Below are 18,633 nucleotides of genomic sequence, written 5' to 3'. Positions count from 1 at the left end.
TGGTCATTTTTAAATACTTATTGTTTATGACGATAACAAAAACTCTTTTGTCCTGAAATGAAATATTATTTAAAATAATAAGAATAAGAATAATGTTATATAGCTATATACATAGCTAAATTACACTATTTGGTATGGGGACGTACAGCCTCGAGATAATGTTTCCACCCGGCTGTTTTACGGGAGTGCACCGGGAAAGACATCAAGGATGGAAGTGTGAGAAACGATTTTTATATAACTATAAATTAATGAATTTAACATGTTTTTGATGTATTTTTCGCAGATGTTATTTAGTTGTGGAATTTTTAAGCAGTGTAAGATAAGATTATAATTTGGCTGCACGTGCTATATGAGAACAGCGGTAGGCGAGTAAGTGAGTGAGTGAGTGACAGCCTTACTCCGTATTTTGTACCTTTTGAGTATTTAGCAACTATCCTGCAAAGTCTTCCCATTATTTGACCTCATCAGCTACCTCAAGTTGCTTTGAATTCTTACATTTCATATTGTTAATTTTTATTTCCATTTCAACGTTGTAGCAGATACGTGCTTTTAGTTTGCAATCAAGTTAACAAAGCTCATCTGTGTATCGTCTTGTAGTTGTAGTCTTGAAATGTATATATTGCTCAGTTGTCCGCACGATAAAATAAAAATCTTTATATTTTAACTATATTCGTGCAAAGGGGTGACTTGAGCTGTTCATAGTTTCCGAAGTAATAATTCCTTTGCATAATAAATGTAATAATCTGTCATGACTGCATTGCAGAAGAGACTCTAATGCAGCGATGCTCAGCAACTATGAGGTCAGTAAAAATGTATTGAAGAATATTTATATTATTATTATTATTATATAGTGTAGAATTTTATCAAAAATGTATCCGATTATGTAAACATATATGAAAAAGTGGTACATGTTAGCCAAGTGTGTGTTTGTAATGTGTGTTTCAATCATACTAGGTGTATCAGCTGCTATCAGAGCTAAAGGAGAAGAGGAAAGAGAGTGTTAAAAACAAGCACAGCACTGGGCAGCAAAACCTTAACACTATAGTGTATGAGGTTAGTAATTCCCTTTGTTTAATATTCGTGTTGATGTCTCAGCAGTTCAATGAATAGTTCAATGTTTCCAGTTTACCCCAGATATGGTTGATAAACCAACAGGTGTGGTTTGTATTTCGAAATCATTAGTGTTCATTTTTATGAACACTGTAGAAATACTGAGTAGGACTTTATATTTCAAAATCATTATTTTTTATAAACACTATAGCTATACTGAGCAGGACTCAGATTCCTTTCAGAGCAGCACTTTTGCTTTATTCGCATTGATCCCACTAGATGTTAGAAAGATTTCTCTGACATTGTGGTTCATGTTGACGTGATTCCATCACAGTTGCTGCAAATTTGTAAGCTAAAATTCATGCTTCAAATCTCATTTTCTACCACATCCCAAAGGTGTTCTACTGGATTCAGAGCCAGTGATTGGAAAGGCCACTGAAGTACAGTGAACTCATTGTCAAGTTCACAAAACCAGTTTGAGCAAATTGTGCCTGTTGCATGGTACATTATTATGCCATACCCATAAGATGGGCAAATGTATTTAAACAATGCTTACATGGTATTAAGAGTGTTAATGTCTGCTAGAGAAACATTTCCCACACAATGCACCACTGGCAGCCTAATCTATTCACACAAGGCAGGTTTGGTTCCTGCTGTAATTTTCAGATTGTGGCCCTGACATTTGCATGACACAGCAATAATCAAGATTCAACAGACCAGTTTATGTGTGCGCACTGTAGCATTAGATTCTTGTTCTTCTTCAGCAAAATAAACGCGTCTTTTTTCGAGCCATTTCGTTCATTTCCTTTATTTTAGCAAAATGTAATTAAAATGTTATGTGTTACTTCTCTAACATCTACTACTTACACAAACATTGATTACACAACAAACAAGACAAAAATATAGTGTTATAGGAAAAAGAAAAGATTAGTTTATTATTTACATGGGTCTTTAGTCTACGATTAGCTCACCTCTTCTCTGACTATTTGGTTTGAGTTTGAGGTTTAAGTAGCTCGTTCATTACAGCCTCACACTCAACCAATGCAGTCTGGGCTGGAAAGTGAATTGATTAATTCACCTTTTAAGTTCTCAGGTTTTTCGAGTCATTCGTTCATAACGTGACAGCTCCATAAACTTAACCTATGCATTCTAACCCAGAAAGAGAATTGATTAGTACATCTCTCAAGTTGTTCGTGTGCACGTTTTTTGTGATGCGACATGAAAACACACTGTGGGGTTGGAAACCCGGGTCTTCCCTACGATTCGTTCATTTTGAACATCTCTACCACTAATCCACTTTTTAAAAATTCAATAACTTGTGCTTGTCTTGCTCGTATACTTGGTTTAAGGTTCCAAATATTATTAGACTGATTCATTAAGGTAGCATGCAAATAATTTTTAAGGAAAACAATAAAGCTTGTTTATGTAAGTTACTCTAGCTAACACCATGGGCTGAATGCTGTCAGTGAAAATGGATAATAATGAGAGCCTTCTCTTTTACCTTAAGTGTTTAAAGTGCGTAAACCAAACTGACGATGCGTCAGAGTCATACAGCTGAACCATAAATTTGTTTCTGTCCACCACCACAATAGACTCGAAATTAAGCAAACATTCACAGTAACTTTAGGAAGTACAGTCCATTTTCCTAGACTCAAAAGTAATTAGACAAACTGATGTAGTTAGAAATTATTTTTAATACTTGGATGCAAATAATTTGTAATCAGTCACTGCCAGAAGTCTGGAACCCATGGATATCACCACAAGCCAAGTTTCCAACCATGAGATGTTTTTAAGATTGCCCGGCCTTTACTGCAGCTCCCTTCAAGTGCTACATGTTTGAGGGACTTTGTATATTCAATTTTGTCTGTGCAAGCAAGTGAAAAAATGCTCTATTGATTTTAGGTCAGTTGACTAACTTGACCATTAAAGAACATTTCATTGCTTTGCCCTACAAAGCTCTTGGGAGAGTGTCGCAGTATTATTTTAGTCATAATTTATCTGTACTGTAAAAAACCATTTTATCAGTTTTGCAGCATTTGACTAAATTTTAGCAAAACGTTTAGCCCTATAAAGTCCAGAATTCAACGAGTTACTGTCAACAGTTACATTATCAATACACATCATGTTAGACAGATAATGTTGTAAGCTTTGGATCATGACCAAATCCTTTTAGGATCATTATTTTTTCCATGTCCATATTCTTCTCTTCCATCCATTATGGGGCAGGTTTAGTTTAGAAACTTGTTCCAGAACAGGGTAGGTTTTAAGATGTTTTCTAGCTAAGTATCATCTGCCTCTTAGAGGGTTACCAGTGGTTTGCATAATAAGATGATCTGTTTTGTAGTTACTCATGAGGACATCTATTGGTTGTAGACAGTGTGATACTCCTACCACCTTCAGAATGTTTTTCACCTGGTTAGATATTGTGAATTGTTTGGTGTTGCCCAAAGGTTTGGCACTCCTAAAGCTGCTGTTTTCTTTTTGATAGCTGTTATTTATTTTTTTTTTTTTAGCCTAAGAATGTTCTTCATCACTTGCATTGAAACATTTTAGGACTGCGTGAAAGTTGAAAGTTCCCATGAACATCTGCCAAATGCAAAGCCAACATATGGAAACAACTCTAAACGTTTTAGATTCTAAATTTGTCATGCAATAATCAGAATACAGGCCAAAACCCGCCATGGAACTGCATCCAGTTGCATTGGAGACTTTAAAAATAAAACAGCTGCAATTTTTAAATGGCTAGTGGAATTTCTTTTGTTAAACCACTTGAATTAAAGCTGAAAGTCTACACTTCAGGCTCATCTTAAATCCTTTACGCCAAGACCATTGTGTACAGAGGCAACATGAAGAAAATGGTGTTGCTGTCCAAATACTTGTGGACATGACTATGTGTATGTGATGCAAAATAAACTTATTCAGCTTCTTTGTTCATTTATTTTGCTTTTCATTTGTCTTTTTCTAAATAGACACTTAAGTACCTCTCCAAGACACCATGTGCTCGCCAAAATCCTGACACTGTGAAAGACTTCCTTAGTGCGATGCTTCCACATAAACTCACCAAGTGAGTAAAGCGGCTTGTGTTGTTTTAAACCCGTGTTATATGAATGCACATTATTCCAAACACTGTTTGGGTTTGAATTGGAATTTTTGTTTTAAAACTGCTCTGAGGTGTGAATTATCCGCGTTATATATTACTTATCACTGAGAGGTTTGACTGCCCTCTGCTGATAAGCTGTGTAATTTGCACTGTCAGATGTGACACAAGTGTCATGTGACTTCGCAGTCAACAGCACTATTTCCAAATACTATTTGTGGGGGATGTGTGCATTTGTTGACTTTCAGTTCATGCTGATGTTACTTGATTTTATTCTGATGTTACTTGATTTTATTCTGATGTCTGTGGATTTTTTTCCCTTCTACCATTTTCTGGTTTACATCTTTTGATTCTAAAACTATGTCTTTTGTATTGTTATCATAAATCCTGCTATTGTATCGTATGACACATCAACCTTTTTTTAGTATTTTAAAATATTTTATTTCTATACTTTTGTGTTTTAGTTTGTGTGTGTACGTGGCATGGTGTTAAAAATTAAACAGCTCTCTAACTTTATGTCTCATAAATGTGCAACTTTTTATGTCCCCTTTTTATTTTTGACCTCAGACAGATTTTGTCTTGACGAAGACTAAACATACTGGCTTGTCTTGCATTTTCTTTTTTCCTATGCAGAGCAGAGAAATTGCAGCTGCTGAACCACAGACCACAGACGGCTGTTGAGATCCAACTGGTCAGGTTTTGATTTATTCTCTGCCTTGTAATTTGTGCCTATTCTGACTCACACGCCGGTCTTTCATCAGAATAGGAAGTCGTTTCATGTGCCGTATTTTCTAGACTATAAACCTGTTTTTTTCCTCCCCTTTACTAGCAGTTACTCCAACATGTACAATGAAGTGATGCTTTTGCAGTAACCTAAGCAGTAGGCTAAGAGTTTTCTGTTTTTTTTTTTTTTTTTTAAACAAATAAAAACATGAAAACTTGGAGGGGTTTCACTGTGGACTAGGTTGTTCTGCTTAAAAGGAAATCATGTGGCAGAATGGTTGATTTATTTTTTACCACAGCATTGTCGAATGCTCAATTCTGATTGACCAGAAGGTGGTGATTAACCCTTTACAACAGTATCCATGAGAGACGTTTAAGTTGAAAGGGAAATCAAATGGTTATAATAATGTTCTTTTTGATATATTTTACCTCAATATTTATATTTATTTAAGAAGAAGTCCCTAGTGACAGCAGGGTTTAGTATCAGTCACCAGCAAGCTACTTTATGGTTTCTCAGTGACGTGACAAAAAAACTACAGTGTAATAAAACCTCTCAAGACTTGCTGTTATTAAAAAGTGTATAACTTCAGGGCTGTAGTAAACTACCGCTTAAAATTTTGGGATCACTTTCTAACTCCATGGTCAATCCTGATTTTTATTTCTTTCTACATTGTAAAGCAATGCTGAAGGCGTCCAATATATGCAATAATCTCCTTTGAACAGTTAATGTTGAGATGTAGCAGATGTACTGCTACTCATGATCTGTAAAGCCTTCGTGACGGCTCTAATCTGAGGTGCTGTTAATTGGTGATTTTTGAGGCTGGTAAATTTAAATGAACTTCTCTGCAGCAGAGCTAAGTTTTGGTCTTGCCTTCCTGAAAAGATGTTCATGAAGCCAGTTTCATCATGGGTGCTTGATGGGTTTGGCAAATGCACTTGACAATACAGTTTTTGCAAGAACTATTCCAGAAAGGGTGACTTGCGTGTCTTAAAATAGCAACTGACTGTTGTTGTTAGTGTTGTTGTTTCATAATTATCTAATTCTGTTGTTTTATAATTACCTAATTGTGTTATTTTATAGCTTTGAAATCCCCAGCATTGTTGTAGAATGTAGAAAATTAATCACTGAACAAAAACAAAGAAATTTGCAAGTGATCCCAAACTTTTGAGTGGTAGTGTATATAACCATGCCTTTGGAAAAAAAGTCACATCACCCCACTCTGTTGATTCTATTGTCCTATAATACGTTGCCAAGTTTCATTGTGCCTTCAGTTTTGATTACTGCATGCGATGTGGTGATCAAATCCTGTGGGAAAATGATTCCTCATGCTGACAAAAAATAACTTTTTTACAATTTGAATCCAGGAATGTGTCCATACCATAACCGTTCTTGTGATTCAGTACGATCAGGTTGTCAGCTGACTTTTTTTTATTGCCACATAATGTTGCTGAGCCTAGACCTTACCAACCTCAGATCATAACATTGCTTCCAGAGGCTTGTACAGTGACCACTATGCATGATGATTGCATCGCCTTATGCACTTCCCTACTTACCCTGATGTACCCATCACACTGGAATAGGGTCAATCTGGACTCATCAAACCACATGACGTTTGACATTGCTCCAAAGTCCAATCTTTATGATCTGTATAAAACCTAAGCCTTTTTTTTCCGATTAATCTCGCTAACAAGTGGTTTTCCTATGGGCACACGGCTGTTCAGTAACAACCCTAAATTCTCGTCACATTGTGCGCATCTACTGTTAATCTTTTTTGCAACAGTGCAACTTTATTAAAATTTAAGTGATCTCTTGTTGTATTGTAGAGTTCTAAACCCATTTTCAATAATTTTAAATCACTTTAGTTGTGACTGATGATGAAGGCCAAAAAGTGTATTTAAAAAAAATGGTGATTTATTTTGTTTTTGGTCAGGCAGCACATATGTTTCATGCTTTGAAAGTTCTTTCCTGGAATGTTCTATTTAACCTAAATATGATGAATATACTGTACTTTTTTGCTTAGATGGTAGAAGAGAGTGAAGAACGGTTGACAGAAGAACAAATAGATGAGCTTATTCAGTCTGTCACCGACATCCTTCCTGGAGATCCACAGCAAGAAGGCAGTGCTGCCGAAGGTGCCGAAATGGACGTGAGCACAGATCAGTGATTTAAAAAAAATCTCAAAATTTCTTCACATAATTATCATTAAACAGCTGTTTGAAACTTCAGTTTAATTAAAATGACATGCTGTGTTAGTTGTTTGAAGTTTTGCTTCGGTTAATTTTTTTTGTATTACCTTTTTTTTTTGCACTGGAGTACATAAAGAAAATTACATTTATTCAAAACTTATTTTAAATAAAGCAATGCAGATCTTCTATGTGAACTTGTTAATTTATATTGCCTTTCAGCCTGCAACCTTTTACATTCATTTTTTGTGTAACGTTTTGCAACTGAAGCTTGCAGCATGTGTGCACTTTTACTAGTAGCACGTTGGTATCAGATTTGCAATGATCAAAACAGAGAGTTTTGATATTGGTTTCCAAATCGAACTGAAAATTAAATGGCATCTTTGTTTTTCTCAGTCATACGCTGCCAAACCACAAAAGCCCCAGTCTATGTGAGATTACCCATGAAAGGCATGGTTCAAGACAGTTTCCACAATCTCTCGCTTTTTTTTTTTACAGTGCAAAATTAAAGAAAGAAACACTGCACATTCGACATGCTTTAAACAGAAAATTCTGTAAAGCTAAGCTGTTAGTGAAACATTTTGAGGTTCATTACATTAATGAAAGTTTGTATTACTTATACATGTTGTAATAAATAAAAGCTGAATCATGACATGCTGAGGGATATTTATTTGCTTTATTTTATCAGCAGTGTTTTCAAGTCAGGTATTTGGTGGTTTTTCACCTTGCTAAATGTGAAAGAGTTTTTTTTTCTACTGTGGTTTTGTTGGAAGCGTTTTCAGCAGCATGTTGGTTGTTCATACTGGTCAGATGCAAAAAAAAAAAACCATGCTCATCTAGAGTTGCAAAGGTGTACTTCCGCTCCTACATACTTCCTGCCTCTTTTTTATGTTGATATATATGTGCAAAATGTTTCATTGCCATTTAATCATTCAGTTTAGTGGCTAATGTATGCAGAAAGATGTTCAGTGTAATGAGTTCTTTTTGTGTAGCAGTACTGGACTTATCTTTCTTTACACAGCCTTTCACACAGGAAGTTTTATTTTGTGTGTGTATGCCTATAATGCTAATTTTGCTTTTTTTTTTGCTAAGCTTCTTCTTTCACTACTTGCTTCCATACTCTTTTATAGTTTCTTCTTTATTTTACAAGGACATTTACATTTTATTAGATTTGAACTCCAAGTCATTAGCTTAAACAAGAGACAAACAAGAAATTTACATTACAAATGTGATTTTTAGACCTAATTTACTAGTCCATCACAGTTTAATTATTTTTAATTATGTAATTGAGGTCACAATTACCTACCAGCTAATGTTGTAATTACAGCTTAGTTATTATCATTTGCTTGATTCGGAGAGGTTTAAATTAGGCCAGTTGTAGCAATAGGTTCCTTTTAGGAAGTTTCTTCTTTTCTAATCTTATAAGGCATCTTAATGTAAAGATTAAATACAAACTGCACATTTGGTGTCATTAGCAAACATTCCAGTACAGATGTTTGGGTTGTGTGTTTGTAAAGTTTAGGAGGGAAAAAAATGATTTAATAAATGCAAACATCAGATGAACGTGAATTCGTATACAGTACACGGCTGTAAAAAATTTTAAAACCCGGAAAATATGCCTTTAAAACTCATCACACATAAATTAGGCTCTTGCAAATGGTATTGGTGCGTTAGGATCGTTAGAAACGAGAAGGGTCTCTACCCTCTCTCTACGGTCTCTACTGTTGCCACAAAGTGTATGTATGAAAACATATTGTCCAAGATGTCTTGGTATGCTGAAGCATTGGGACTGCCCTTCAATGGGGATAAGGGGACTGGCTGAAACACCTGAATTCAATAATTACAAAATACCTTTGCCTGTATAATGTACCTTTCTGATCAGCTTGGGCTATGTTTTGTCAGTTAGTAGGAACTTAGGCTTGCCAGCTAACATGATGCTAAAAATGGTGGCTGTAAACGTCCCTTTTATAGCTCCAGTATTAAATCAAGGGGTTTGCGCACTGAACATGCCTGGATAATTGTCTATATCGTGTGGAAATTTGCAATAGGGACAAAACTGAAATACTGTTCCATGACTGAGTATAGTACTACGTATGTGTGTTCAAGAGAGAGAGAGTGTGGGTGTGAGTATGTTGAAAGAGAGAAGTGTGTCTGTGCGTGTGCGCGCGCTTTAAAAAAGGAGCGTGTAATAGAGAGAGAGAGAGAGAGAGTGTGTCTGTGAGAAAGTACTGAGACAGCTCAGAGCTCCAGAGTTAACTCTTAAAGTGTGTTTTGTGCGTTTCCTATTGCTGATGAAGGTGATAATGCAGTTATGAGCAGAGGGAAAAGCATGATTAGTGAAATTGTTCTCATGTCCACATCAGCACTTCGGATTACTACAGTCGTCTCTTTCTCCAAAATGTACACCGTGAATATGAAAGACGGAAGAATGGAGGCGTTTTTCTCTGGTGAGACTACATCTATAACTCTTAATACTGGTGTGTTTGTGTTGCTCTTATATACACCAGGAAACACAGGCTCGTTTAAGTTGTCACATTATATGTTCCTGTTTGTTTATTTGTTTGCGTGTTTGTTTGTTTAGCTTCACACACCGTTGTAGTATTCCTAAATTGTCTTAAATATTAGAATTTATGAAGGCTTTAGCTTAGGCTAAGCTAAAATTTCTCCCTTGGACACTGTGCCTCAGGTAGGTAGCTAAGCTAATGTTTCAGCTCGCACCAGAAGCTTGAGTGCAGTATGTACATGTGTGGTTGAGGGTTTTTAATTTCCTGCTTATTTTAATACGGTGTGTGTGTGTGTGTGTAAGCGTTGACGTGTATGGCGGTTTTTGTATGTATCGTGTACTGTAGCTCTGTCTACTAGGATTTTCCGGCAGCGCGTGAACAACATTTGGTCAAAAAATTAATAATTTACGCATTTAGTGCGTGACGCAAAATGCTCTACGTTAAAGGGATACGCATGTAAGCGATGGATTCTGCAGACTAAAAATACAAAGGTGCAACAACGTGTACACGGTTTGCACCGTTCACACGTTTTTTTTCTTAGAATGTCTCGCATCTGATGATAATTAAACCCCTGACGCCCCCCTTTCTCTCTCTCTCTCTCTCTCTCTCTCTCACACACACACAGACACACACACTAGTCAATATGACTGTATCGAAAAAAAAAAGAAAGAGATTTTCCATTTAACTTAATATTCCCTTTATTAAATAGACCTTAGGCTGTTATAAATGCATGTTGGTCATGGTCAGTATTGCCAGAATAGCTGTACGATGTGTACGTGGAATCAAAAAGTTTAGAGATTCATGTGCCACAGATCTGGTTGCTTTCACCATTTGTTTTCCCACAGACAACTTAAAACATGTCAGTAAAATTCACTATTGACATTCTGGCCCCTGGGGACAAATTCTCTATGCACAATGCCGTGAATGTAGAAAAAGATGATGAGCATTCACTTGGTCATTTCACTGCCTCACCTTTTCGGTTATGGAGATAAACGACTTTTCCACTGTGAAGACTGTTGCGTCGTCTCAGGATCGTACACATACACCCAAGTTTCGTCACCGGTAATGATCCTTGGCTTGAAGGACGGGTTATACCAGGCACGCTGACGGAGTTAGTGGCAGACATTGATGCGATGTTCCTTCTGCTCCTGGGTCAGCAGCCTGGGGTCGAACTTGGCAGCAACATGGTATATGTTCGAATCACATGTGAGGATCGCCTGGACTGTTCCGTATGACACTGCAGCAATGTCGTTGATTGTTCTCCGATGGTCATCGTGCACAAGTTGCCAAATGGTTTTGACATTTTCAGAGGTTGAGGTTGTTGAAGATCTTCCTGATCCCATGTCATCTTCCAGTGATTATTCACCACTCTTGAATTGCAGCATTACCATAAATTTAACAAATCATGTCAGACATCTCTGTGGAAGATTTGCCCAGTTTCATGCAAAATTTACGTTTGCTCTTTGCTGTCCATGATGAAATAGCAGACAAGGTAATGCACATGGTCAGAAAAGCACCCACTGCACAGAACACTGCAATATAAAAGTCTGAGCTCTCTGTGACTGTTACAAAACTTGAAACGTTTTGATATCGCCTCGAACAAAGTAAAAAAGTTTCAACACATATACACACCGAACATACAATGTTAACACATATAAACATACAGACATTCCAAAAATCCAATTAAATAAACAAACACGGACTAAAAAAACAAGCAGATGGGAATTCCAAATGTCCAAAATAAATAAATAAAAGAGTTATGGACAAGAAAAGAGAAAATAAAGATTTATATATGAACTAAAAAATTATGAAAAGCAATGGCATTGTTTCAGAAGAACTTAGTTTAAAAGATTTTTGATAACATTGGAGAGGGTAGGGAGTCCAAATTTAGAATATTTTGTAATGAATTCCACTCATGTGGAGTACAGGTCCTTCTAAAAAAATTAGCATATTGTGATAAAATTCATTATTTTCTGTAATGTACTGATAAACATTAGACTTTCATATATTTTAGATTCATTACACACAACTGAAGTAGTTCAAGCCTTTTATTGTTTTAATATTGATGATTTTGGCATACAGCTCATGAAAACCCAAAATTCCTATTTCAAAAAAATTAGCATATCATGAAAAGTTTCTCTAAACGAGCTATTAACCTAATCATCTGAATTAACTAATTAACTCTAAACACATGCAAAAGGTTCCTGAGGCTTTTAAAAACACCCAGCCTGGTTCATTACTCAAAACCGCAATCATGGGTAAGACTGCCGACCTGACTGCTGTCCAGAAGGCCATCATTGACACCCTCAAGCAAGAGGGTAAGACACAGAAAGAAATTTCTGAACGAATAGGCTGTTTCCAGAGTGCTGTATCAAGGCACCTCAGTGGGAGGTCTGTGGGAAGGAAAAAGTGTGGCAGAAAACGCTGCACAACAAAAAAAGGTGACCAGACCCTGAGGAAGATTGTGGAGAAGGACCGATTCCAGACCTTGGGGGACCTGCGGAAGCAGTGGACTGAGTCTGGAGTAGAAACATCCAGAGCCACCGTGTACAGGCGTGTGCAGGAAACGGGCTACAGGTGCCGCATTCCCCAGGTCAAGCCACTTTTGAACCAGAAACAGCGGCAGAAGCGCCTGACCTGGGCTACAGAGAAGCAGCACTGGACTGTTGCTCAGTGGCCCAAAGTACTTTTTTCGGATGAAAGCAAATTTTGCATGTTATTCGGAAATCAAGGTGTCAGAGTCTGGAGGAAGACTGGGGAGAGGGAAATGCCAAAATGCCTGAAGTCCAGTGTCAAGTACCCACAGTCAGTGATGGTCAGGGGTGCCATGTCAGCTGCTGGTGTTGGTCCACTGTATTTTATCAAGGGCAGGGTTAATGCAGCTAGCTATCAGAAGATTTTGGAGCACTTCATGTTTCCATCTGCTGAAAAGCTTTATGGAGATAAAGATTTCATTTTTCAGCCCGACCTGGCACCTGCTCACAGTGCCAAAACCACTGGTAAATGGTTTACTGACCATGGTATTACTGTGCTCAATTGGCCTGCCAACTCTCCTGACCTGAACCTCATAGAGAATCTGTGGGATATTGTGAAGAGAAAGTTGAGAGACGCAAGACCCAACACTCAAGATGAGCTTAAGGTCGCTATCTAAGCATCCTGGGCCTCCATAACACCTCAGCAGTGCCACAGGCTGATTGCCCCATGCCACGCCGCATTGAAGCAGTCAATTCCCGACCAAGTATTGAGTGCATAACTGAACATAATTATTTGAAGGTTAACTTTTTTGTATTAAAAACGCCTTTCTTTTATTGGTCAGATGAAATATGGTAATTTTTTTAGATAGGAATTTTGGGTTTTCATGAGCTGTATGCCAAAATTATCAATATTAAAACACTAAAAGGCTTGAACTACTTAAGTTGTGTGTAATGAATCTAAAATATATGAAAGTCTAATGTTTATCAGTACATTACAGAAAATAATAAACTTTATCACAATATGCTAATTTTTTTAGAAGGACCTGTATATACAGAAAAAGCAGTTTGCCTAACTCTGTTTGTGTTATATATAAATGCATGCATATATATTATGTCACCATAATCTAATACTCATAAGAAAGTGCTAGTTCATTGGTTATTATGCCTACATAGGCTACACTGTGTACTACTAGCTACCTAGGAGGCAACAGCGGTTGCCTCATAACATTACGAATTAACTGCATACAGGCAATATGTGAGCAAATTGCAATATATGTTCACCCTGTAAAAAGAATTTACAATTATTTTCACTGAATTGTAATTATAAAATATAAATTTTTAGAAAGATGTATTGTATCCTCAACAATATATTTTAGTTAATGAGATAAGTCAGTCAAAGATGATCATGATGAAATCAACTCAAAACAAAGTGCACATGCCCACCCTGGATTGATGACCAGGTGGACTATGACACCCTTTTTTTTTGTATTATTATTATTTTTTTGGTTGTTGCTAAAGTTAGTATTTAATGAGCACATGGTGGATCTTCAGCAAAGAGCCTTACCTGAAACTATATAAAAAAAACACCTGTCTATGTTTTAAGGATGTTGAAAATGGAACCATATACAGGCTTTCAGTTAGGAAAGTAAAATTATATTAAACTTATTATTAAGTATAAGGTAGAATGCGGCCAAAGAACAATCAAAAGATTTTAATTATATTATATCCTTTTTACCAAGTCTCATTTGAAAATAAGATTCAGGGTATTACATAACTATGGTACCCTGATGTACTTCTCAGGGTGGTGGTATGTACTGTATAAGGGAAAGGCTGGTCAATAAATGTCCATGCTTTCTAGGAAGTGTGTGCTCAAATCTATGTAAGAATGTATTTTTGTTCTGCTTAATTTTTAAGGTAATATTGTCATCTAAAATCTGGCACTTTTACATTTGTCGGCAAATTCAAATATAATTCCATAGAGTCAAAAAAAGATGTGAGTTGTAATGCTCAAACAAGTTCTTATTATATGATGCAAACTGATAGGCATGATTAGTTTAGTTAATGTTTCAATTTGCCATGGATGTCAGTTTTAATTAAAGAATAGAATGTGGTTTATTTGCAGCTGCAGTGTTATAATGTTAACATATCATAAATAATCCCAAAAGTTTACATTTGGCCTGTATATTTTTTAACTTTCTGCCTTCTTTTTTCTAATTTCCAGAGACAATGGAGCAGATCACCAGCCAGAGGCTTAATTCAGCATTCAGCCCATAAGAAAGGTTATAAGGAGCTCCTCTCTGTCTCCCTTCATTACTTCTAATTATCTTTTTGCAATGAGAATGTTTGTGCTTTATTTTATTTTATATAACTTATTTCTCATTTCTCCACACCTTACACAAAATTATTTCAGTTCCTGGATTTTCACCATGAGGAAAAAGACTCACCATGTCTTGCTGGCCTGCGTGGTGTTCATCTCCATCACAATCTTTTATCTTAGCCTTACTGCCATGGAATGCCCAAAATCCCAATCTGGGACCAGTGCTTGGGCTGTATGGGCAGCTAACCAGCGTCTGGGCAAGAACCTTAATTACTCACTGCCTCTTCCTATAGAATACAGTGAAGACACTCCTCTGATTTTTGTTGGTGGTGTCCCTCGTAGTGGCACTACTCTAATGCGAGCAATGCTGGACGCCCACCCTGAAGTACGCTGTGGAGAGGAGACGCGCGTCATCCCCCGTTTGTTAGCTATGCAGGCTAGCTGGAGCCGCTCATCTCGTGAAAGGACTCGCTTGATCGAGGCTGGCGTCACCGACGAGGTCCTGGACTCTGCTGTCCGTTCCTTCCTCTTGGAGATCATAGTGGGACATGGTGAACCGGCTCCACGCCTTTGTAACAAAGACCCTTTTGCTCTGAAATCTCTCTCGTACCTGTCGAAACTTTTTCCACGTGCCAAGTTTGTGTTGATGCTGCGTGATGGCCGGGCCACGGTTCATTCCATGATATCACGCAAGGTTACCATCACAGGATTTGATCTGACAAGTTACCGGGACTGTCTAGTGAAATGGAACCGTGCAGTGGAGGTCATGTATGAACAATGCCTAGCTGCGGCAGAGGGGAGCTGTCTGCCCATTCACTATGAACAACTTGTTCTAAATCCAGAAATAGTGATGCAAAAGCTGCTTCAGTTCCTGGAGTTGTCCTGGGACCAGGGCGTTCTGCACCATGAGCAGCTGATTGGAAAAGCTGGAGGAGTATCATTATCTAAGTGAGTGATGCCCTAGGCATTTTAACATGTCAAAGTTCTGAAGAGCAACTGTATGATCTCACAGATAACACAGTATCCGCTTTATTAGTGCAATGGCAAACCACATTTAAAACAAAAAAAACTTAAAGAAGTTTTTTGACCAAATTTCTCGGGCTGGTCGAAATAAGCACTGTACTAAGCAAAGAATACAACTAAATAGATTTGAAATTGCTAGAACTGTAGTAAGAACCTGTTAACACGTTATCCATACCTGGAAGGTATATTCCAGATCTCAAATTGGTTCTAGGACCATGAGGACCACGTTATGCTTAAAAAAAAACATAAAGCTTAACCTAAAAGATTTGTAGTGAATGTTTTGCTGAATACACAAACCATAGACCACTCTTTACTGTTAAGTATGATCACCATAAGCTGTGTCACACTCTTTTTTTTTTTTCTTCTTTTTTTTCTCTCTATAGATTGGAACGGTCAACTGACCAAGTTTTCAACCCAGTGAACACAGAAGCCCTGTCCAAGTGGGTGGGACACATTCCTGATGATGTAGTTAAGGACATGGCTAACATAGCTCCCATGCTGACACGCCTGGGATACGACCCTCTTGCTAACCCTCCAGACTACAGCAAGCCTGAGCTTTTACCCCTGCACAGCATGTCTCTGGTAAGAAGTAGTACTGTTTGAAAGGAAAGACACAGGGTGCTTTTGAATGAGATTTTTTAGCACAAATATATGTTTTATTTGATGTTTTAGCACAAATGTTTTATATGTTTTTGTGGCAGACTGTCAGGTAATGATTGCAAGTTCTCAATAAAGTAATACAACCTAGCTACGTCCTTTATAAACTGCACATAAAAACCTGAAACTAGGATCCTGGAACGATTGGAAATTGATTCAGTTATGTATCGCGATTCTTCTGTGTATTTGCGTGTTTGTGGTCTCTAAGCCCAGAGCGAAACTCTCTTGAGTTAAAACTATTTGACCCCGACGTGATTTGAACACGCAACCTTCTGATCTGGAGTCAGACGCGCTACCGTTGCGCCACGAGGTCAACATATGTGTTTGGTTTATATTTTAATATTTTAAGCCACAGCCTTAGCAATACTCATGGAATCTCAATTTTTATCTAATCGGCACCTAAGAATTGGAATAATATCGTATCAGGAGGAAGCTGGTGGTTCCCGTCCTAAGTGGCTACTCTACCGGGGAGTCGGCGCCTGGGCAAAATGACCCGAAAGAATACAATAAAGATTAATCAATGAAGTAAAGAAACAACCCAGAGTGACAGCCAAAGGTTTGAAGGCATTATTAAAACTGGCTTTCATCTGTGTTCATAAGTAAAACATTAGGTTGTCCATGGCAAGACACCATGAAGAAAGCCGCTGCTCATTAAAAAGAACATGAATTTCGAGAAAGAGCGCATTGACACTCCACTGCGGCATTAAAATAAATTGTCGACTGATGAAACTAAGAATGAACTATTTGGAAAGAACACGCACAATGAAATCGACATGAAAACATAATTCCAACTCTAAAGTATGTTGGAGAAAAATCATGATTCAAGTCTGCTTTGCTGCCTCAACCAGTTTGCTAAATCAAGCAGTAATTAATTCCAAGGGTTAGGTTTTTTTTCACTATCATTTTGAATGTTGAGTTAGTGTCTTTAATAAAAGCATAAAAGACCAGAATTTTGTTCTGTTATTATTTTAGGCACATTATATTTGTCAAAAACCTTGACTTGGATAAAAACATTGATTATGCAAACAGTTAATATTTCGGTCTCAGTCGTGCTGTCTGTCTGTTTTTTATGCATAATCCAACCCTCTTTTTTTCCTTTTCACAGAATAAAGGAGCTAAAGAAAATACAGATGCTTATCATCTTAGTTAATCTGTCACGGAGCATCTTTCATGTTTCACAATGAGTCGAATTCCACCTTTTTTAGGTTTGTAGGTTGATGGAATTTGCAGGACGCTCGAACTCAGACTTTGTTGACTGATGCTGCACAATCACCAGCTCACTGATGTTTTGTATAAATGATGTCTGTTTCATCTGTGAAATTATCTCTATTCATTTGTTAAAGTGTCTGTCAATGAAAATAAATATTTATTTAAAAAAAATAATCTCAGCTGACTTTTACTGAGGGTGTCGGATATCATGCACACATGCGCGCGCACATACACACACTGTTTACACAGAATTTAAGAATTTAAGTGATAGCCAGACAGCTTCTCCTTTTCAGATGTTCAGGGTTTTCATTTCATTTGGCAGTTATTTTGTCAGCTGTCTTGCCCACTGTCGTGGAAGTTAATAGTTAGCAGTGTATGTTAATGGTCGCACAAAAAGGTTTGTTTAATTTTGGTAATAACATACATTATAAATAATATGAGAAGGAACTATCTTTGCGTGTTCATGGTTTCTCTCTTGAATAAAAAGTAGTTTGACCCCGACGTGATTTGAACACGCAACCTTCTGATCTGGAGTCAGACGCGCTACCGTTGCGCCACGAGGTCAGTGTAGTTAACCGAGTCGCATCTTAATCTTTATTTATGCAAATGTGTTTATTTATAACGGCAACATATAAATAGATATACAACATGGGTTAGAGGTAGGCTATGTCGCCAGCATATGTCCCTGGTGGTCTAGTGGTTAGGATTCGGCGCTCTCACCGCCGCGGCCCGGGTTCGATTCCCGGTCAGGGAACAAACGTTTTTCAGAGGTTTATTGCCAAGTACGTTTGCACGTACTGTACAAGAAATTACTTTGGTGACAGAGCTTACAGAGCCAAAACAAACAACACGAAAAAAAAAACAACAACAAAAGAAGTACGATGTGTATTTTAAAATCAATTAAGTCAAATAAATATAAGTAGTATTACACGTAATATAACACATGTATTGATTACACTGTGAGAAGAATGTTTAAATGTTCAATAGGTAATAGGTAAATTACCTGGGGGGCGGGCGTTCTTGTGCCTGACCAGGGCTGGACTGGGACAAAAACATCGGCCCGGGCATTTTGACTACAGACCGGCCCACTAGGTATTATTGGCGAAGCCATAAAGCCTTTGAATGTAAACAAACGCTGTTCTGACAGCGATGTACACTGTCCTGTTGGTATATATGTATCAATCTAATAAACTTAAACCTACACCATCCTCCCTATTCTGGTATTCTAAAAAGTACTTAGCGGAAAACAAAAGACTGCTTGGTCGAGTTAACTTCCTGAACTATCTACAACACATGGTGGAAACCTAAAATTAAGCCAGAGAAGACTAGAGGTGAGACATGATCTATAATGAGTATTAAAATTAATAAATTAGAGATTTAGTGATATTTCATAAA

The 18,633-nt window shown here is 37.4% G+C and overlaps 2 protein-coding genes and 3 non-coding genes across 5 annotated transcripts; 3 read left to right on the top strand and 2 right to left on the bottom strand.

Annotated features, from left to right (window-relative positions):
* The first annotated feature begins 135 nt into the window (after positions 1-135).
* crcp (calcitonin gene-related peptide-receptor component protein) lies at positions 136-7,706 on the top strand. The gene is made up of 6 exons (XM_053477848.1): positions 136-216; positions 764-800; positions 955-1,053; positions 4,020-4,114; positions 4,781-4,838; positions 6,892-7,706. Exons 1-6 carry the CDS (start codon positions 209-211, stop codon positions 7,033-7,035), a joined length of 441 nt encoding a protein of 146 aa, XP_053333823.1. The 5' UTR covers positions 136-208; the 3' UTR covers positions 7,036-7,706.
* Positions 7,707-9,233: 1,527 nt separating this feature from the next.
* Positions 9,234-17,412, top strand: tpst1l (tyrosylprotein sulfotransferase 1, like). Its single transcript, XM_053479216.1, has 5 exons — positions 9,234-9,501; positions 14,254-14,311; positions 14,443-15,297; positions 15,756-15,954; positions 17,135-17,412. The coding sequence occupies exons 3-5, from the start codon at positions 14,459-14,461 to the stop codon at positions 17,177-17,179; spliced, it is 1,083 nt and encodes a 360-aa protein (XP_053335191.1). The 5' UTR covers positions 9,234-9,501; positions 14,254-14,311; positions 14,443-14,458; the 3' UTR covers positions 17,180-17,412.
* On the bottom strand, positions 16,271-16,342 carry trnaw-cca (transfer RNA tryptophan (anticodon CCA)). The gene has a single exon. It is a non-coding gene; the product is annotated as a tRNA-Trp (tRNA).
* Positions 17,413-17,730: 318 nt separating the features above from the next.
* Positions 17,731-17,802, bottom strand: trnaw-cca (transfer RNA tryptophan (anticodon CCA)). Its single transcript has one exon. It is a non-coding gene; the product is annotated as a tRNA-Trp (tRNA).
* Positions 17,803-17,920: 118 nt separating this feature from the next.
* Positions 17,921-17,992, top strand: trnae-cuc (transfer RNA glutamic acid (anticodon CUC)). The gene has a single exon. It is a non-coding gene; the product is annotated as a tRNA-Glu (tRNA).
* The last annotated feature ends 641 nt before the right edge of the window (positions 17,993-18,633 follow it).

The sequence above is a fragment of the Clarias gariepinus genome, chromosome 19 (genome assembly GCF_024256425.1).
Source record: "Clarias gariepinus isolate MV-2021 ecotype Netherlands chromosome 19, CGAR_prim_01v2, whole genome shotgun sequence".
NCBI lineage: Eukaryota > Metazoa > Chordata > Actinopteri > Siluriformes > Clariidae > Clarias > Clarias gariepinus.
Note: the sequence above shows the minus strand (reverse complement) of the source record. Positions and strands in the feature narration are given on the sequence as shown.